Below are 21,758 nucleotides of genomic sequence, written 5' to 3'. Positions count from 1 at the left end.
CCAAGGCGTATTTAACAAGGTGGTGTTGGCCGTATATAAGTAAAAAATTACACTAACAAATTATACGCTGATGTCCATACTGTCATTGGTATGAGTTACAACAAACACATCATTTTGACGTAATGGCCTCCACGGCGAAAAACTCAGCTGTCGCCCCAACACCACCTTGTTTAATACACCTTGATCAAAGCTAACAAAATTTTCCATAAACCGTCTAAACGTCACTTTCCGATAGGACTGATATTTTCTGACAAGTTAATTAATCATTCCAGTTTTTTTTTTTATGAAAAAATGAAAAAATAAAATTTTAACAGGAAACAAATTAAAAAGCAGGTTCTGTGTAAAAATTTTGCACAAATCTTTGCGCATTTTCATTTTACCACTCATTAAGTACTTTATTTATCCATCGATTTGCTTCATTAGTAACTTGATTTTTTTGTAATAGAACAGGCTTTAGCCCAAATGCAGAAATTTGACTCAGATATTATTTTTAAAACTTTTCTTCTGTTATTTTTCACATTTTCATAAAAAAAAAACAAATCTGGAATGATGAATTAATTTGTCAGAAACTATCAGGTGATTTATATACGGTCTACGTCAAGGCACATTAAACAGGTAGTATCAGTAGAGCAAAAACAACATTTGCGTGTATTTTGTTGTTGCTTCTGGTATCGAAAGTGTCAAAAACTGTTCTGAATTTTTTCTTCTAAATCAAAGCGTGCCATGTGAAATACAAAAAATTATAAAAAATAAAAAATTGAAATTGGAAAAAATAAAAATTGATGCAACTTTCTTTCCTAGTAAATTTGTTTGCTTCTCGAAGCATTGATCCATCCTTTGCAAGGCCCAGTAATCAGCGGTCGTGCTGCCGAGTTGGGCGAACGTTCCAAAAGCTGCTATTCAATCGCTTGTTTTGTATGGGAAAAGGTTTCACATGCAAATGGATTTTAACAATTCAGAATTTTTGTGAGAAAAAATTAAAAATATTTGACATTTTCGACACCAAATAATTTGAAAATAAATCAAATCAGCTGCTCTACTGATACTACCTGTTCAATGTACCTTGGTCTACGTAGAATTTTGTTAGTTTTCGTTTGCCATATTGTTAAATTGGTTCTTAAGATATACGTGATTAAGTGTAGCCACTTTTTGTTTTAAGCTGAATAACGGTAAATTGAAAATATCTTGAACACTTATCCATAGAGTAAAAAATTAAGTAGATTTTCGGAATCAGCGAGCAATTATTTATAAGAATTAGATAGTGGCATCCGTTCAAAATTTTTGCTGTAAACCAGTGTGATTAGTAAAAAAGGCAAATCATTTAATTAAAAAAAAAATGTATATGCATCCCAAAGGCTTTGCATGAAATGTTCCGTTTTACTTGTGCTGACGTGCGGCTGATTAAACTAAAACTGAATAAATGAAAATCAAACTTGACGCGTCCATTGAGCGATTGATCAGCACCAATACCTGATGTTGTTATACCAAAGCATAGAAAAGAATTTCCCATTGAACCACTTTTAAGAATTTCAAAATTAAATTGACGTGATTAAAAAAAAATAATATAAAAAGAACAGAGATCCCAGAAAAAAATTTGTATGTCCATTTTACATGAATTGGGCGGGCAGCACTTGCAAATATAATACCATTTAGTTATCTTGAAGAATCTTTTTAACGTCCTTATAAATTTATATGTATGCAAGAGACTCAAAAATATCAGATTGTACCATTAACTACATACTAATCGAATTAGGTATATGATTTTTTTGTTGACTAGCGCATTCAAATAATCCATACATTATAAAGATATATTAACTGCTAAAGAAGAGCAACAAAAATCGTAAAATTTAGAAAATTCCAAAATTGGCAATTAAATTGCAATTATAACAATTACTATTTGTTTAAAAATGCAAGCAAAATTTACACCTACATACGTACCTATTTATATAAATATATTAAAAAAATTCGAATTGAATTAACTTTGACTCCGTTTTGGCGTCGGAATTTCCATCCAACGGCTTATGCGCTCGCGCTTAAGCGTTGAAAAGGTAAGATTATAACTCTGATGAAATTCCGCCGGACTTGATGTGAGACGTATAACAACGTTTGCGTAGCGAGCTGCTGGTAAGTTAATACTAAAATTTTTTTGTTTAACTTAAAATTAAAAAAAATTTATAAAAGAAATGATTTAACAAATCAGTCGTAATATAAAAGAACTTTAAGTAAATGTTTTAAAGTACAACAAGTCGTGAAATTTGCTCAAAAATCGTAAATGAAAGCGAAGTATAAAAGCGAAGCGTACGCTTATATAAGAAAAATAACAACGCGAATGAATTAAATATACACACGTCAACACGACTATATGCCACGCCTTACAGCCAGGCTCTTAGAGCTAGCGTATTGAAAAGTAACAGTTTTAATATAAACTTATTATTTCAACTACGTCATAATGCGTCACTTCATCAACCTCAAAAAAAATATAAAAAAAAATCATCCACAGACATAGGCTCATCATCCTTCATATACAGAAAAAATTCCAATACCCGAATAAAATTACCCACTAACACATTCAATCATCCTAACCTATTTTCCATCCTTCCTTATCTTGCATCCACTTCTTTACTTCCTCACACGAGCTGTCTTATCTTCTGCTCACCTTGCTCCCCCCATTTAGTCCCTTCGTTTTAATTTTTTCTTATATTTCTTTTTTTTTGCAAAAATATATATCTTGACTTTGCGCTCCTACTTCCACAATCATAGGTTATCAATTTGGATGGCAACGACTCACGCAGCCCATCACCATCGCATGATCGTGATCGCTATAAGCCTACTCGTCGTCGCAGCAGCCGTAGCCGCAGTCGTTCGCGCTCCCGAGACCGTGGTCGCCGTCGGCGTTCACGTTCTCGTTCACGCAGCCGTTCACCACGCGGCTCGTACAGACGTCGAACTTCACGTGATCGTGATCGCAGCGAACGAAGTAGCATCAGAGATAAGGAGAAGGAACGCGAGCATGAGCGCGAGCGCCGCAGGAAAGGACTGCCAGATGTAAAGAAGGAGCATTTAAGCGGTAAACAAATTAATGAATTCTCAATTTTACAAAGTTTATATTGAAATTTGATTTGATTTAATCTCTTCTTTTGCACTACTAACTAAATTTTTAGGTTCTAGCAAAATAAATGGGTTTTTTGGTGGTCAAAATGAAGTTCTTGCATTTTTAAGGCAAGCTATCACAAGCCGAAATCTATTATGGCTCCATCAATTTAATTTTTCTGCACTCAAGACTGTTGCACATTTATTTGGTATTTGCCTTCAATTCACCAACAGAGTTAGCTTAAGCCGATAAAATCTGATAATTTATGTTTTTTCAATACTCCTTTCACTTGGATCAACGCAGGAAAATTATTAGCGCATTCCATCACGTGCGTAAAATTTAAATACTCACAACTCGGAAATCCTTTGCATTCAATTGAGAGTTCAGCAAAATTTCGAAGTGTTCGAGCTTTTCAATTATTAGAATTGGTCGCTGTTATCTTTTTGCCCAATTTCGAAGTTCAAAAAAGACTTCATGTATCAGACTTCAATATCCGTTTAGTTTTGATCTTAAGAAAATATCTCCACACTCATTGTACTCAAAAATTGTTGAGGGTTTATCGGCCTCTTTGCATGGGATAAACCTACTCGGTACTACAGTTGTCCACAAAATAATAGGAGTGCGATATTTTGACCAGTTTTGACTATTTGTCTTTTGTTTCTTTAATGTTTACTATTTTTTTATAAAAGCCTAGCTGACTATACAACAAACACCATCTAAATTCAGATTTTAAACTTTGTATAAAAATTATAAAAATTTTGCAATTTTTCACCCAAATTTCAAACTTTTTAATCAGAATCTTTAGAAAAAATTCTGGTATGCAGTTTTGTAGCACATTCAATTCTAGTCTGAAGAAGTGCAAGTTTCAAGCAGCTATAAAAATCCGTTGATTTTTGGCATTTTTTTTGCTGGCAGTGTCCTCCATATAAAAGAAAATTGTCGACATACTTTGTATGGAAAAAACGTGAAACACCTTTAACCAAAAAAATTCTCAAAAATCAACGGAATTTTTTAGCCGCTTGAAACTTGCACTTCTTCAGACTAGAATTGAATGTGCTACAAAACTGCATACCAGAATTTTTTCTAAAGATTCTGATTAAAAAGTTTGAAATTTGGGTGAAAAATTGCAAAATTTTTATAATTTTTATACAAAGTTTAAAATCTGAATTTATATGGTGTTTGTTGTATAGCCAGCTGGCTTTTATAAAAAAATAATAAACATTAAATAAACAAAAGACAAATAGCCAAAACTGGTCAAAATATCGCACTCCTATTATTTTGTGGACAACTGTATATAAACAGTTTAGCCATTTGGTTGCGCATTTCCATTTTATTATGCGTGACGTGAAAATTCTTTTGGTTATGCCAGGGACACACATCTTAGTATGGTATCAATACTAATCAATACTAATACCACATGTATACCACGAATTCTTGTGGTTGCTACCTAGCAACGGCAAACTTGCAATATTGTTATTGCAATTTCATGTGGTATGTGTCGCAGGCATTAAATATCTCGTCTAAACACAAAATAAAAACAATAATATATTTTTCTATAAATTCACTAATTGGTTTATTTTTTACTTTCAGATCTTTTTGGCGTAATTGTTGTTGGCTGACGTGTGTTTTGTGTAAAAACAAAATAAATCAAAAAGTGTTTAAGCCTGACTTAAATAACTAAAAAAAAAACACGAAAAAACGTGTACAATACATTGGCTTCCTAACTAAATTGTTTTATCTACGTTTTTGAGCAAATTTCACAAGCTAATCGCGTAAAAAAAAAACAACAAAACCCAACTTATACAGAAATGACGCTATATATTTACAGTGTCAGAAAATACTTTTTTACAACAAAAACTTTAAAATATTTAATATTAAAATATCTATAATAATGTAGCCAAGGGTCGATAACTCGATGACAATAACGCCTGATTCGTTATTTTACTTCATATCGATCCCGTCCTGGTTGTGAGCTTAATTTTGTAAAGCCTATGATATCGAAATGAAGCTACTGCGGTTAGCTGATATGACGCGTTCAAAATTTTAGGATAATAATGTGTAAATGTTTCTTTGTACAGTGTACGTTCATAAAGGTAGCATATCCGATAATCGGTGATTAAGTCACAGAAGAAATCTATTATTACTCTGAAAAAAGTTCACATAGATCGGGATATGAAAAATCACATGCTAATGAATATCTCAAACAAAATTTAGATTGGTAATGGAAATGTTTGATACCTCAACGTTTTCAAATTTCCAAGTTATAGGTTAGGTTAATTTGCCAGATGAAAATAAAAAACACTCACAAAAATTCAGTAATCAAAATAAGAAAAGTAAGATAATGGAAATCTAAACACAGTAAATAAAATTGGTGGAATGGACAAAGGCCATAACAGTTTTTTCTGTGATCGGTATTATAAACCTAGTGGGCCGCCAGGTACTACTTTTCACATGCGGAACATATCAACTTCCATGACTAACGCATAGCCGCCTTCGCATGAATTATTTTCTGTAGTACAAATAACAATAGAGTGTAATCCTTCGTATTCGATCGTGCGTCCATGCAACACACATGCCTTCTTCATCTGATCGTTCATCTGATCTGATACACAGCGGCTACAACTTAAGATGCTGAGTACGTAGCTGCTCACTACCTAACTTTGTTGTCTACTCGCTTCGTATTTATTACTTCGGCTTCTCCTACTTTACACCTACTTTAGTTAGTAGCAAATTCAGCTATTCAATATGCACATGACTAGGCAATACATTTTTGTAGTTACTGCGGTCAAACTAACAAAAGCATATCGCACTCCGTTTTCAAAAGATTCACAACTCAAAATCTGGCATTTTTTGGATTATGCGCTAAAAATGTATACAGAGCTTTTATTTACCTTTCAGCAAAAGCTAGAACAATTTTTTGTTATAATTTGTTAAAAAAACAAAAATTTAAGGTAAAGAGCCCTTGCCCATATGATTATCATGTGCTAAAAAATAGTTGTTCGCATTTTCTGGCAAACCTATTATTTTGAGTTGTGAATCTTTTGAAGACGGTGTCCGATATGTACATATATGCTGGCATGAATAACATTAGGAGCACCTTACAAAATGGCCTAGTGGACCCAGCAGTCATTTAGATGTACTGGAACTCGGACAGACGTTTTTATATGTGTTGTTAGTTGGCAGTGGTTGTACAAACTATCGCTAGAGCAAGTCTCTGCATACGACCACTTACTGTCGTTGTAACAGCACAACAAACTATTCCAATGAGTTCAAAGAATTCTGCTAAAGCGGAAAACGTTGACTAGACATTAATCTGAGCGTTTCCATTAGATAGATAGATAGATTGAAATAGAGGTATGCCTACGTGCAAGAGATCTATTGTGCTCTCAACCTTTTACAGTACCTCATCGAATCCTAGGAAACCTATAAATTTGAGATCTCCAGGGGTTAGCGATTGTATCAATTCTTTACCTGGCCAGAGTTGGCCTAGACACCTCTCCCGTCTTCTCGCAACCGCCTTGCTCTCGCGATGCAGGTGAACAGGAGTCTCCTCAGTCACATCGCAGGAACGACATAGGTCGTTCGACCAGATCCCTAGCTTGTGCAGGTGACCTCTCAGTCTACAGTGACCCATCAGAAAACCGGTTATTATCCTTACCCTCTTTTTGGGGAGATTTATAATTGCCCTGTACCTTGCAAGGTTGTAGCCTCCCAGTAGGCATTTAGCCTGACGTAGACCTGTAGTGTTACGCCAATGTTGATTCCTTAGTCGGATCCCTTTCCCGATATATTTTTGAATTAGGCTTTTTTCAATTGATGGTTGCCTTAACTTGGTTGCTAGCTTTAGAACACTTCTGTGTCCGCCCTAAAGCTCTTATGAAACGCAACAGATTGGGGGCGCCACAGAGTGAATTTGAATAACCTCTGGGCCCCCCATATAATCGTGTTTTGTTTTCTAAAGGCCGCTTCATATTCTAGAAGTAGGTGCAGTGGGGCTTCTTCCACCGTATCGCATAACCATTAAAGTCGTCTTTGGGAGAGTGATTAGCCTACTAAGCTTAGAGTTTTATGGCTATAAAGTTGAAGGTAATTAAATTTCAAAGTACCAGCATCCCAGGCTTGAGTTTAAAAAACCTACAGAAACAGTTAAAAAAATAAATGAAATCTCTCATTCAAAAATGCCGACGCAACCACACAAATGCAGTGATCAACATAACAAGTAAAGTAAATAAGTAAAAATTTGTTGGCCCATTTGATGTGTGCTAATGGGCGTTCCTAAACAGCCTCTCTTTACCCTTGACTATTTCCTGATAGTATGTGGCCCTATAACAAACAAGAATTTTGGTTTTATAAAGGGATTAGCTGATGTTTCCCTAGCAGGGTCTAAGACGTGTACGTACCCACGACAGTCGGGTCTACGTAACCGGAACGACCCAGAGATCGGAAGAACGTCGTGNAGCAACACTCCCCAAAAAGTCTTTGGGGAATTTGTATGCTGCTACAACAACAACAACAACAACGTGTACGCAGCATTTGGTAGAACATAGGTCCGATCTTCGGCCCCCCCCAACACTTGCACGCAATGCGTCGGATAGGACTTCTCTCCTAAAAATATGCTCGATATAGACCTACACTTGGCCCAATTTTATGTGAAAAGAACGTCGGTCAAAGGTAACCAAAATCTTGGCGCCAAATAATATATTTTTTAGTCTGTTCCAATAGCAGTCCGGTTTACAGGATTTAGTCAGAACTTACAGGAAGTCGTTCCTATTGACATAAAACCTGTAAGTGGGAACACATTTGAGAGAGTAACTGAGCAACTGTTCCTAGTCAGAAGTTACAGGATTTAGTCCGGAGTATTTTTTCCTGTAAGTTCATGAAAAGTGTCAAACGATCAGCTGATTTACATGTGCAAACAAAAACTGAAAGCGGTGAAAGCAAAGAACCTTATATTTGTTATAAAATGGAAGTAAACAACGAAATATTTGAATATGTATAGATTTTAATAATTATTTAGTGATATTTCAGCTAAATCAGTGTTGTACAAAAGACATGTAAACAAACCGACTGACGTTGTTACAGGAAATAGTGCTTTTTGCTTTCCTATGCACTTATGCATCTGTTCTCCTTTTACTCTCATTTGAGAGCGTAAAATTGTAGTTTGACAGTTCCACAGGTTTTAGTCCGAAGTTCAAAGGAACAGACTATTTCTTATAGTTTATGGCATTTGGGCAGGTTCTGCAATTCACTTCCGAGTGAATTTCAACCCCTGCCAATTTGAATTCAAAGCGAACTTGGCTTGAATATTCTCGAAAGTGAATTGGAGAACCTGCCTGAATATATCTAAAATGTTCCGAAGTTTCTCAAACAGTTTTTGAGAAAATTAAGGATTTTTTAGAAACCATTGGTTTAGATAAAGTATTTTTGCAGGGTCAATTTCAAAATATCATTTTAATTTGGCCAAGGTATTACTGAAGACTTGGCAAATCTTCATCAGATATAAGGTTTTAGAGTCTACTAGAAATATTGAAAATCTTAGTGGGTTGGATCAGGTACTAAAGAGCTGCATAAATGCATTTATCTCTTCACCTTACTTAAATAATCTAGGCCTTGTTTTTTACTCAAAGTATAAGGCAACCAAGTCGCACAAATTCTCTAATTGGCATTGAGAGCAATAACTAGATATTTATACTCCTTTCTCTGCTCCAAGTTGCATGCACCATATGCGCTCTGGGTGTAGATCAGTTACTCGTATGCTACCGTAACAAGTATAGGAGCACTACCCCAACAAACAATAAGGTTAGAGACCGATTAGAAAACGATTCGAATTCTAATGTGCGTTCCTAAAGTAAAAGGTTAGAAGACGATTAGAGAAACGCTCGAGAATTATAACATTCTCCACAGAAATGGGACATAGTTCTCTATGAGCCAATTTACACGACGACTTTTCACCCTGCGTTTTTGGCACATTCCCTTTTAAAAAAGTCTTCGAAAATCCTCGTGCATTTACACGATGATTTTTTCTTTACGGCGTTTCTTGCGTATTTTTGACATTTAAGCGTAAACTCTTTCGTCCTCATTTTTAAAGCGGAGCGAATCACGAACTCAAAGCAAAAATACGAAAAAGTGAACTCGATAAAAGCGAAACGTCAAAAAACCCCTCGATTTCGCTGTTGTTGTTATTGTAGCGGCTACAACAACCCCACCCAGATCGGTTGGTATCTCAGTCGTTGTCGTCAAGTTCCACTAACGGCAGCCCTAGGAAGCGTGCAGCTTCTATTGGGTTGGTCCACAAGGACAAAGCCGTTAGGGTTGTCGGGTTTTCCGGGCATGCGAAGAGATGTTTCGAGTCATGTGGGGTCTCTCCGCATGCCGAACACTCATTTGGCACATCCTCATTCAATCTACTCAGGTAGGAGTTTAATCTGCTGCAGTAGCCACAGCGGAGTTGGGCTATTGTCGTTCGTCGTCCGATTTCGCTCACCGTGCGTGCTTGCCAACCCCGCTGACTTCGCTACACTTCTTGCCTTCAAGCTCGACACGCATAACTTTCCACCCAGGGTGACAGAACTCCAGAATTTGGTATATTCAATACTATCTTTCGTACTATTATTTCTGACTAAATTATGGTGTAATGGAGCTAAAAATCATTGCTTTAAGCACTAAGGTGGAATGGCCATAACCTATAAAAACACCAAGAAATTAAGAAATTCAGACACCGACCACCTTCCGACGATAAATGCAAAAACACCATATAGAAACATTGAGTTAGAAGATTACAAAGTAAAACCGCACATCAGCCACAACGAGGTCGTCATTGAGTTTTAGATTATTTAAACATTTTGGGTCTCATGCATACAAGGTGAGCTTAAGCTCGGACTCAGTTTCTGCCCTGATGAAGTAAGCTCACCCTAAAGAATTTGTACTGAAAATTGAGTCGGAGCCTAAGCTCACTTTTTATGCATGATGCCCTTTGTTTTGTTGCACTTTATTTCCTTTTCACTGCAAATGCTAATACTTTGCCCTAAATCTTGCTTCTCCTTGCAGTTTGCAGTACTACATTGTGGGTGGGTCATCTCTCAAAACTTGTCTACCAAGAGGAATTATCCGACACATTTGGCGCGTATGGCGATATCGTAAGCATCGATTTGATTGTGCCGCGTGGCTGTGCATTTATCGTTATGAACAGACGTCAGGATGCGCACAAAGCCATGCAAGGTCTGAAGAATCACAAACTTCAGGGCCGCGCCATCACCATCTCGTGGGCTGCCGGCAAGGGTGTTAAAAGCAAGGAGTGGAAGGACTTCTGGGATCTGGAGTTGGGTTGCACCTACATCCCTTGGACTAAGTTGGATAATGAAACGGATTTGGCTTCCTTAGAAGAGGGCGGCATGTTCGACGAAGATTCAATGCCCGGTTGGGTGAAGGACAAAATCAATCATATGAAAAGTTTGAAGGAGCAAGCTGCAGAGAATGCAGCTAATATGCCTAGCGGCGCACCGCCTGCATCAGGTGGCAATAATCCACCAGGTGGATTACTGTTTGGCATCGATACTACACAACCGCCACCGGGCCCACCACCTACTGCAGGGCCACCGCCAAAAATGCCAATGATGGCCATGCAATTCCCTATGGCGCCTCCAATGGGCGGACCACCACGAATGCTCGGCGGTCCCATGGGTCCGATGCCTCTCTCCGGCATACCTATGCCACCGAACATGGTTCCCGGTATGCCTCCACCACATCCGATGATGATGCCAACTGGTATGATGCCACCAGGTTTTCCGCCTATACCTGGTCAGGTGACCGGTGGCAATGGTCCGCCCCCTGGCATGGGACCACCAATGGGAATGCCACCGCCAGGCGGGCCAGGGCAGTTCCCACCTCCAGGCGCTATGGTAGGTGGTGTGCCCCCACCTGCTGTTGGCAATGTACCTTCCAATGACGATCAAATGGATATTGAAATGGATGAGGAGGATGGGCCGAATTCGGCCAACATACAGACGACAGTAGGTGCACCCTCTATAAACTTTAATCAGCCACCACCGATGTTTGGTGGACCGGGAGGTCCAGGTGGACCCGGTGGACCAGGTCCTGAAAATAGCGGGGGCGATATATTTAGCCGTGAACGTCCACGTGACCGTGGCGGTCCCGGTGGTGGTGGCAGTCGCTGGGGTAATCGTGGGGGCGGCGGCGAAGAAGTAGATTTGATTGAAGCTGCAAAAAGGTGGCGTGAAAATGGAGGGCCGCCTAATTTCAATGAAGGCAATATGAGTGGACCACCTAACTTTAATGAGGGTGGCATGGGAGGCCCCCCGCCCTTTAACGAAGGTGGTATGGGGGGTGGACCACCAAATTTCAACGACGGCAACATGACTGGTGGACCACCAAATTTCAACGAAGGCAACATGGGTGGCGGACCCCCAAATTTCAACGATGGCAACATGGGTGGACCGCCTAATTTTAATGAGGGTGGTCGTGGAGGACGTGGTGGCGGACCAATGAACATGCCGCCGCTGGATATGAATAATCCACCACATCGTCCCGATTTTATGAATGGTAAGTACAACGCATAGAAAGTTAAACGAGCAATGTAGAACATATAAAAAACCATTTGTCTATATTAATGTTTCAATAGATTTTGATGGCCGCGGAGGACCGCGCTTAATGGGACCGCGTGGCGGCGGCAATCACAATGGTGACTTCTACCCCCCTAACATGCAGAATCGCTTCAATCAACCTACCAGTCTTATGCAAATGCGTATACCGCCACCCAATGCGTTTAATCAACGTATGGGTGGGCCGGGAGGTGGTCCAATGTTTATGCGCGGAGGACCAGGTGGTGGCCCAGGACAAGGACAAGGTCCAGGAAGACAAGGTGAGTGGGAATATAACAGAAAAATTTTTAAGAAAGACTATCGCAATGCGCTTAATATTTTTAACAATTAATTATTTATGTTGTTAAACGAAATTTAAACTTAATATTTTTCGTAAGGCTTCTTCAATCCGCGCAATCCGTTCGATCGGGATGGACCGGGACCAGGCCGTGGCGGTCGAGGTGGTCGTGGAGGTCGTGGTGGTGGTCGAGGAGGCGGACCGCCGGGTCATGGAGGTCCAAGCAATTGGAGTGATGAGGAAGCTGACGATGGCAACATGTTCAAACGGCGTGGTGGAGGACCTGGTGGGCCGGGCGGCAACCGTTTCCGGGATCGCGATGGGCCCGAAGAACGGCATGTACGAGGTGGTCCAGGTGGCAACCGAAGGGGTGGCCCTGGTGGCGGTCGTGAACGCCCGGATCGTGGCGATCACCGAGATAACGAGCGGGGCGACCGCGGACGAGGCGGAAACCGGCGGAACTCACGTGAGGAAACTCGCGATGAAGCACCCAAACCATTAACAAAGCCAGGCGCTAAATTTGCGGACACTGAAGCTGATTGGGATCTAGAATTGCAGGATTATAAACCAGAGAGTGCATCAATAGCAGGAGCGAAAGACGCTAACAGCAGTAGAACAACGAAAGATAAAGAAGAAAATATAGATATCGCAGCCAAGAAACCAAGCCAACCCACAGGAGTGCAAAGGCATAACCCATTTGCATCAGGACCAAAAGTTCTGAACGAGCCGCAATCAAAGCAAGTAAATTTACCGGCCAAATTAGAGGTGCAAAAGGAAATTAAGGAGTCAAGTGAGAGGCCGCAGCAGCAACAACCAGCAGTAGTAGAACCTACTGAAGCAAAGGCAGCGCCCGCGCCAGAAGCTGCACCGAAAGCAGCGCCAGTAATAACGCCAACCCCCGCAAAGCCGACAGCGGATGCTGAGAGTAAAAAGCCCACACCAAAACCAGTAGCAGCGGCAGCTGCACCAAGCACAGACTCGGTTGCACCGACACCGGCCGCCAAGGAAGCGGAAAAGCCAAGTGAATGAAAACATCACAGTTGCGATGATGGTGATGAATAGAGAAGAAATTCAATTCACACGCCTAAATATTAGATGTTAGCAAAGCAATTTTCTATTTTTATTTTGTTAAATATTAATCTATAATCTATAGAAAGTTACATAAAAAATAAACAACAAATACCTATTTTATTGCCTAATTTGTAAAATATGAATGTAACATGAGAATTATTTTACTACAACAAGAACTTTAAAGCCTGTGTCTATAATTTGTAAAAAAAAAATGTAAAGAATGTCTGCAATCACGCATTGATGAATGAAGTCGTGAGAAAATCGCATACAAAACAAAGGATGGAATCAAATAAGTTCAAAATTCATAGACAAACTATAAACAGCACTAGCAAGCATTCATACAATCGATGTTAAGAGCTTCACTGAGAGTATTCTTAAAAACGAACCAAGACAAACCACTATTCACAAATGAACCAGATTCGAAGACAAACTAAAATTCCATATGTATGTACTATAGCCAAGTTAGAAAAGTTGTAGTTTAAATATGGAAGGAATCTTCCCAAGACAGGCTTTTTTGCACACAAATGCCAGAGATTCAAATACTGTTTATTGTGTTTATAATATAAAGAATTTTCAAAGCTTAGCTTAGAAACGCCTTCCAACGCAAATACAAAATGAAAAACATTACTAAATTAACCTATTTTGAGTTGGAAAACATATAACATTACGCATAATGCTAACATTCTAAACAAAGACAATTTCAAGTGGGCGTCTCTTGATCAAGCAAATGCATATGCCATAGCCGAACGAGGGACCTATTTTTGAATTTCCAGAAAAAAAGTTTTGAACGATGTTCAAAACTCATAATAACTGCATATAAAAATGAATTGATGAGTTAGTAGATATGTATGTATTCAATTAGATTACAGCAAATTATCTTACATGTATGTATATGTAATACGGATATCCTTTGAACAAATAAATACGCAAATTAAATTTTTTGTTTCGTTATGCAGGGGACTAAATAATGAATGACATAACTTTCATTCTAATACAACTAATATTTTTGCGCATGCAATTTATGGTGTACGGGTTGATGTTACACAAAATAAAGCGACCTGCAATTTGACGCCGCCTCCGACGGTAGGGATGTCGGGGAAAAACATCGATGCACCGAAAATATCGATGTTTTGCTTCGATGCATCGAAAATTTTCCACTCGATGTATAGTGTTTCAAAACACATCTGACGGTTTAATGTACCGTCATTTTTCTTTTACAAAAAAGAGAAGTGACTTTGACCACAAAATTGAAATGGCTACACAAAGTTCCCTTAGAAACGTAATTAGCTCAGTTGCAGTAATTTATTTCTAACTTTGTACAATTTCGCTAATAACATATTTTGTTGTGAAACATCATCTGAAAAATCCTATGCAAATCGGAAAATATCGATGTAAATTTCGATGCATCGAACCAAAGAAAAACGACGTATTTTTACCACTGACATCCCTAATGACGGGGCTTGTTCGAGCTGCAATCACAACCGCAGTGTTGCGCGAACTATTAAAGTATCACGTATTATCAGTTGGGCAGTTGCAACAGTGTTGCAAACTTGCATCAGTACGGCAGTAATGCCGCTTTTATAACGTGCCTCGAACAGGCCCTGGCTTTTGAAGGCAGAAGCAGACTCTGAAGTTTGCCACTGCATGCCGAAAGGCGACCGCGGCTAGAAAACTATTCATACGCACTTATTGAACGAGAAAACGACTTTGAAAATACCACCGATAAACGACCACAGTTGGCGTTCCCACGACAGTCGGGTCTACGTAACCGGAACGACCCAGATTTATATCTGGCCAAGGACTGTCACTCCAGCAACACTCCCCAAAAAGTCTTTGGGGAATTTGTATGCTGCTACAACAACAACAACAACCAACAGTTGGTTATCTACTACTAGTGGATACTCGCGTCATGTTCTCCGAGTGACAGGATTGACACGCCTATCGCGAGTGTCAACTAGTAGTAGATAAACGACTATTATTCGATTATCGCTTTTTAATGGTATTGTGAATGTCGATTTTTCGTTCAATAAGCGACCGTGAATAGTTTTAGTCGCTCATCCTTCTTCAACTGTTTGTTTGTAGAAGGATGATCGCCTATAAGTTATTCACACTAACTTATTGAACGAGACAACGACGTTCACAATACCATAAAAATGCGATAATCGAATAAAAGTCGTTTATCTACTACCAGTCGTCACTAGCAATAGGGGTTAGCATCTAACAGCCAGTATTTATGTATTTCCCTCTACGTTTGGTTAATACAACAATCTGCACAAACTGGCCAAGGACCACCAAGTGAGCACAACCCTGATATGTTATTTCTCATCAGTATAGAAATGTCCAAAAGAATTTTGGAATGCTGCTGGAGTGAGTGTCCTTGGCCAGATTTAAATCTGAGTCATTCCGATTACAAACATCTAACTATCGTGGGAACGATCGAGGCTGCTGTTGTAACTGCATACAAATTCCCAAAAGTGTTTTAGGGAATGTTGCTGGGGTGAAATTCCTTGGCCAGATATACGACTGGGGTCAGTCGGTTTGGTAACAATGTACTGTTACAACCAGGGTTGCCACTGACGAAAAAAAATATTTACCATCCACTTGAAAAAAATCTACCAAATCTGGGAAATGTCTACCAATAACCTTTTTATAATTATTTTAATAAAAACTATAGTTTTGTTATTTTTTTATTTATTTTAATTAAAACTATAGTTTTTTTATATTTTTTTTTTGTTATTTCAATAAGAATTAAAATTGTTTTTAAGAACTTTTTATTTAACTAGTTATACGGTATTTGAGTCATATTATTGGCATATTCTCAATTTCCTTCAACCAAAATCGGAAGTGAAGGAACTAAAGGCAACAATGAAACCTCATTATTTGAAAAACTTCAACTCTAGTTATTATAGACAAATACAGTGACTCAAAAAGGTGATTTTTTCTAATATTCGCAATATTTTTCGAGTAAAATTTTTTTATTGCTTTAACTAAATCCATAAAAATCGAGGATTCAAACTATATACAACATATAGAAAAATTCCAAAAATTTTCGTCTAAATTTCGAATTTTTTACTCTGAATTCTTAGAACAATTTAAGGTAGGGAGTTTTAAAGCAAATACTATTTGATTATAGCCAACAATGTGCTGCTTAAAATTCCCGTTGATTTTTTTCCATAGATAAAAAATGGCTTTGATTTATTTTTTTTTTGCGAACAATCATAGTGCGTAATTACATACCTGTTAATTTTTTCTTTATATTTAAATAATCATTTAAAATATTTAGGCAATCAAAAGCTCCTCGGGATTCCAGTAAAATTAGTTTTGAATGGAGCGCGATATGTTCGCCTTATATCGATATACATTTATACGTATGTAATTATATAAAAAGTATGCAAAGAAATTTATAATATATTTAGAGATAACTACGAAAAATAAATCGGGAACGGAAAGTTCATCAAAAATCTACCAAAATGAGAAAAAATTTACCTTTTTACCAACCCAAATTTTTTCTACCAATTTTGCAAAGTGGCAACCCTGGTTACAACTTCAAAATTTTAAGAACATAGTTGCCTGTTGAGTATTTCCCTCTGAACATATAAAAAGTACAGCAAGTGTGTTGTGCTCTTGCTACATACTAAATAATAAAACAAATCCAAGGCTGAAAAAGTTCTTAAAAATATATTATTTCTTTTCACGGCGTCCAGTTTTCTCACTTACGATAGGTATGTCATATTATTTGTAACCTTAATCAAGAGCTTTTTAACAAAAGTCTTCATTAATTATATCTGTGTTTACAGCTAAACCCCGCTCCTTTAGTGCTTTCGATATTAGTCGATGTTTCTCCTGCCGCTGTTCTTGTTCCCTACGTTGTGCATCTAGTATTTCATCAACAGAAATCTCTTTCAGTGGTAAATTGGACTCTTTTTCCCGATCCTGCAAAGGAAATGCATATATTTGGGAATCGCTGTAGAAGCGGCAGTTCCTGGCCAGAACTAAATATGAATGTACTAAACTCTAGATCGTTATATTAAACTTACAATTTCTCCCAGCAACACGACATTCTCCCCACGTATAATGAACACTCCACGAGGTATATCACCGTACTCATTGCCCACATGTATTCGTTCGATGGTTCGGTGCAGCACCAAATTGGCAAATTGATCTACTGAGCGCAGGTAACCAATTAGCGTTCGTCCATCGCGCAATAGCACCATTAACTTCTCTAATAGATTGGAAAGAAATGTAGTAAAAGGCTTCCTACACCAGGAGCAGGTGCACCACCTACAATTGGTCAGCACCTGGGAAACTTACTATCCACTTCTTCCAAAAGATGTGCCGTACCGGCAAGTGGATTTAGGTCATCCATGGTTTTATTTGCTATTTCACGTCAAAAACTTAAGTTATTATTATTTTTATAATATTTTAAAGCATATTTTAATGGCGAAATAATCGGTATATTAACAAAATGTTTACAAAAATATTTTTAGTGCGAATGACAGCCAAATTTCCCTAAACAGATGTTTTGATTGTTTGTTTTTGTAGTATTCAGGATCAATACTGAGAACTTCAAACGGTGTTCACATGAGGCGATTTTCCAGGCAATTTTAGAGGCGATAACTGACCGTTTCCACAGGATAAAATTTATTGCTGTCCAGCTGTCATTTTGGTTACTATCGCGGGCGATGAGCTGTCAAATAGTTAGTTCCGCAGATTGGTTTAGCTTTGAATTTTCATAAAGTTGCGTTTTTCTATAACAAATATGCTCAAAACAACGTGAAGTAAGCTATTTTTGCGAATATAGTAATTTTTGTCATGTGGAATGAACTCGTTAGCGCTTTTTGAAATGAAATCCTTGCGATGAAATGCCCAAGTACGAAAATTTCCTTATGATGAGCATTTCCCTTGCGATGAAACTGACAGATCTCCTACGATAGCTGTACCCTAATGGAGACAGCAAGTCAAGTAGGATAATCGTAACAATTGGTGTCAGAAGTGGGATTTTTAAATAAATCCAAGACCTAAAGATCGAGGACCTGAAACAGGAGTTGGAAAAGCATAATTTGGCCACCTCCGGAAGAAAAGTGGAATTATTATCCCGGTTTCGAGAGGCTATGCAAAAGGAAAGCATCGACGTGGGCAAGTACGACTTACATCATGAAACCCATGAGACATTCACGAAGGGTGAAGACAAGGAAGAGGCTGTGTGTTTATCGAAGGACATGGAGAAGTCATCTACGAAGGTTGAAGAAAATGTTTCTAGTGCAACTAGGACTATGGACATCAACATGCTATTCGCTGCAATTTCATCCCAGTCGGATGCACGCTTGTTGCAGATTTCATCTCAAATGCAAGCATAGGATACGCGCATGTCGGAGATTTCGTCACAGCTGTCATTACAGATTTCATCGCAGGTGTCATCGTGGATAGAAACTCAGCTACAAGCACAGGAGGCACGAATGTCATCGCAGCTGTAGGCATAGGACGCAAAGATTACTCAAATGCAGGAAAATTTGGCCAATCATACCACACAGATCAAAGAGAGACAGGATAAAGTCGAAGCTAAGGTGGATGAGTTGAAGGGTCGACTCCGTGATCGACTAACACTCCTAAGGTAAAAACTGCATCCTTTGACGGCATAATTCCTTTCCATGTCTTTAAGCTCCAGTTCGAGAAGACGGCTGCAGCAAACCATTGGAGCATGGAGGATAAAACAGTTGAACTATTCATGGCATTAAAGGACCTGCAGCGGAAATCTTGCAGACTATTCCTGACTGCGAAAGGAACACTTACGATGCATTGATGGAGGCCGTTGAAAGACGTTATGGCAGCGAGCACAAGAAGCAGATTTGCCAGATGGAGCTGGAGAATCGCTGCCAAAAATCTAACAAGACTCTACAGAATCCGCTTATGAGATCGAGAGGTTGGCCCACTTGGCAATTGCGGACGCATCCGGTGAGCACCTCGAAAGGGTAAAAATCCAGAGGTTCATCAACGGAATGTGGCACATGTATAATAAGCGAGAGACGTATGCAAATCCAAAGCCAACATTTGGTGAGATGCTCAGACGAGTGAAACGGCGGCGCTCCTAGGTAGACCAGCATACAAAGCCCATCGAGTAGAAGTGGAAACACCTGACGTGATAGACGAGATCACGAGATCACAGCTATCCACTTTCCATTATCGATGATACTCTGGACTCGTTGACTGGAACATAGTGGTTCTCATCACTCGACCTTAAGAGCGGTTATTGGCAAGTAGGGGTAATTGACCAGTACAAGGAGAAGACAGCTTTCAGCATTGGAGGCGGTCTTTGGCAATTCACGGTGATGCCCTTTGGATTATGCAACGCTCCTGCTACTTTTGAAAGACTTATGAGCCTTGTGCTTAAGGGATTGCATTCTTTCCTGTGTAAAAAAGAGTTTGCTTATGTACGACTATAGAATATTAAGTAAAAAGTCACACTGGTCGTATAGCTAAAACGATTTAATCAACTATGTGTAAACTCACCATAAAGCCTCTGCTATGCAGTAGTCTGGCAGCACAGCTATAAGGGTATTTAATTGCAGGACCAAGGTGTTGCAAGACGGATTTTGAAAGGTTCAAGTTTCATTATTTGCTTGTGACATTTTCGTTGTTTGAAATTTCCTCGAAATAAAATCAATAAGGGCCAGTTTTTCATAGCCAGTTTAAACTTAGATTAAGTAAACTGAGTTTAAATTGAACAGCTGGGAGATCTTAGTTTAAACCAGCCAGATCGGGCGTTTAAACTGAGTTTAAACTACGGCCGTGCACTGAAAAACTGGCCCTAGGATTTGCCGTCAAGTACTTAAATTATGTAAATCGGTTGTTACCATACAAATTTTGACAGTTCATTTGTGGGGCTGTTGCTCTAACAGCATACAAATTCTCCAAAGAGATTGTGAAGAGTGGTGCTGGAGTGATATTCCTTCGCCAGATATATGTATGTACATGCATAAGTCTGGGTCCTTCCGATTACGTAGACCCGACTTTCGTGGCAACGTTCGAGAGGGTGTCAAATTGCATAGTTTGCGAGCGTTTTACGACATTAAATGAATACCCTTACTGAAGGCCATCAGTACTGTTAGGATTATCCTCGAAACCTTGAGGGATTTCCCAAATATCGTTAGGTTCGTACCTCTGGATTGTTAAATAAATGCTAACGATGACCAAATTGTAGTACAATTAACTTTATTGTACAACAAACAATTTACAATATTCGCTAATACAGTAGAAACGCTTTACTAAACTTGTTAACACAATCAAACTTATAGCTTGCTTATTCGCAACTCACTTCTCTGCTCACTTTACTTGTAACTGGCTTACTTCGCTGTGGCGGCGCCCTTATATACCTGCGCTGGCACTTATAGTAACTCTAGAACATTCTGAAGTTTATCGCTCATTCTCTTTCTCTCGCTGTTCGTAGTGTTCATCCAACTTTCTCTTTGTGGAACATTCTACGTCATTCCTCGAACATTCTGCCTATTTCTCGTTGTTCGCTTTGTGTTGCCGCAGTATTCGCCACACTGCCCTCCACCTAAGTCTGATCATCCCGATCAGACACACTTGCTGTTCCAAACGCTGCAAGCCTTTCCAAGTGGACCACCTTCATCTTGTTTCTTGGTCTCCCAACGGTCTGGATTCGATACACTACGTCATTCAGCCGTTTGACGACCTTATACGGACCTTCCCAGTTGCATTGTAGTTTTGGGGACAAACCTTTCTTCCGTTGTGGAGACTTAGTAGTCTCCCTCTTGGAAACCCTCGGAGTTCATTGCCTTATCATACCTGGCCTTCATCTTGTCACTCATAATTTGAGTTCGCTGTCTCACAAGAGCATGTATTTCTCTTAACTCCTCTTCCAGGATGTTGGACGTCTCTTTCCCAATTCTCCTTGCATCGCCAGTTACTCCAAACTTCAGGTCACTAGGCAAACGGAGCTCACTGCCGAAGATTACCCTTGCAGGAGTTTTACCCGTTGTTTCATGCACTGCTGACCGGTATCCCATCAGGAACAGGGGTATGCGGACATCCCAATCTTTCTGAGTTTTGTCCACGACCTTCCGCAAATGCTCTTCCAGGGTTCGGTTGAACCGCTCCACCATGCCATCTGATAGGGGATGAAGAGCCGTTGCTCGAGTTTTCCGGATACCCAGTATCTGGCACATCTCTTGGAACTCCGCCGATTCAAAATTTCTTCCCTGGTCAGAGTGCAGCTCTATAGGTACACCGTATCTCGCAACCCAATTGTAGGTGAATACCTCCGCTACTGTTTTAGCTTCCTGGTTTGGAATCGGGTATACCTCCGGCCATTTGCTAAAGTAGTCCATAACCACAAGGACGTATTTGTTTCCCTGTGCGCTCATAGGAAATGGACCGGCTACATCCATGGCAATCCACTCGAAAGGTGCACCTGAGTTATATTGCTTCATCTGGCCATGACTTCTGGATTTCGGCCCCTTAGCTGCAATACACTCCGCGTAGTTAGCAATCCACTCTGCGACCGATTGCCGACAACCAACCCAACATAACCTTTGCTTAACCTTCTCCAGGGTCTTCGTGATTCCCAGGTGCCCTCCACTAGGACCATTGTGGAATTCATTGAGTACATCCGGAATTCTTACAATGGTAACTACTATCAGGTTGCGGGAGCACTGGCCATCTTCGCTTTCCCATACCCTAT

The 21,758-nt window shown here is 39.4% G+C and overlaps 2 protein-coding genes across 4 annotated transcripts in view; one reads left to right on the top strand and one right to left on the bottom strand.

Annotated features, from left to right (window-relative positions):
* Isha (Insulator su(Hw) mRNA adaptor) overlaps window positions 1-13,993 on the top strand; it is a 23,497-nt gene extending 9,504 nt beyond the window's left edge. For both annotated transcript variants that reach the window (XM_017613070.1, XM_017613063.1), the window contains 4 exons: window positions 2,761-3,067; window positions 10,139-11,650; window positions 11,730-11,969; window positions 12,087-13,993. In XM_017613070.1, the coding sequence (XP_017468559.1) occupies window positions 2,761-3,067; window positions 10,139-11,650; window positions 11,730-11,969; window positions 12,087-13,015 (2,988 nt within the window). In that variant the 3' untranslated portion in view covers window positions 13,016-13,993. The remainder of the gene's footprint in view (window positions 1-2,760; window positions 3,068-10,138; window positions 11,651-11,729; window positions 11,970-12,086) is intronic.
* Window positions 13,994-16,711: 2,718 nt separating this feature from the next.
* LSm1 (U6 snRNA-associated Sm-like protein LSm1) lies at window positions 16,712-17,630 on the bottom strand. 2 transcript variants are annotated; one of them, XM_017613080.1, is made up of 3 exons: window positions 17,369-17,630; window positions 17,095-17,279; window positions 16,712-17,039 (listed from the first exon to the last, which is right to left on the bottom strand). In XM_017613080.1, the coding sequence occupies exons 1-3, from the start codon at window positions 17,421-17,423 to the stop codon at window positions 16,944-16,946; spliced, it is 336 nt and encodes a 111-aa protein (XP_017468569.1). In that variant the 5' UTR covers window positions 17,424-17,630; the 3' UTR covers window positions 16,712-16,943. The 2 variants fall into 2 exon arrangements, with proteins under 2 accessions (XP_017468569.1, XP_017468565.1); XM_017613076.1 differs by having other exon boundaries at window positions 16,712-16,990; window positions 17,369-17,593.
* Between the last annotated feature and the right edge of the window lie 4,128 nt (window positions 17,631-21,758).

Source organism: Rhagoletis zephyria, unplaced genomic scaffold (assembly GCF_001687245.7).
Source record: "Rhagoletis zephyria isolate East Lansing unplaced genomic scaffold, Rhagoletis_zephyria_1.1 Rzeph_scaffold_00016, whole genome shotgun sequence".
NCBI lineage: Eukaryota > Metazoa > Arthropoda > Insecta > Diptera > Tephritidae > Rhagoletis > Rhagoletis zephyria.
The sequence above is the reverse complement of the archived record's forward strand: the minus strand, read 5'-3'. Positions and strand labels throughout refer to the sequence as shown.

Excerpts from the sequence above, each read along its gene's own strand:
- LSm1 (XM_017613076.1), bottom strand. The coding sequence starts at position 17,423 with ATGGATGACCTAAATCCACTTGCCGGTACGGCACATCTTTTGGAAGAA. Across the intron at positions 17,280-17,368 it reads TCTTTTGGAAGAAGTGGATA|AGAAGTTAATGGTGCTATTG; the intron begins GTAAGTTTCCCA and ends CCAATCTATTAG. Across the intron at positions 16,991-17,094 it reads TCGTGTTGCTGGGAGAAATT|GATCGGGAAAAAGAGTCCAA; the intron begins GTAAGTTTAATA and ends TTTCCTTTGCAG.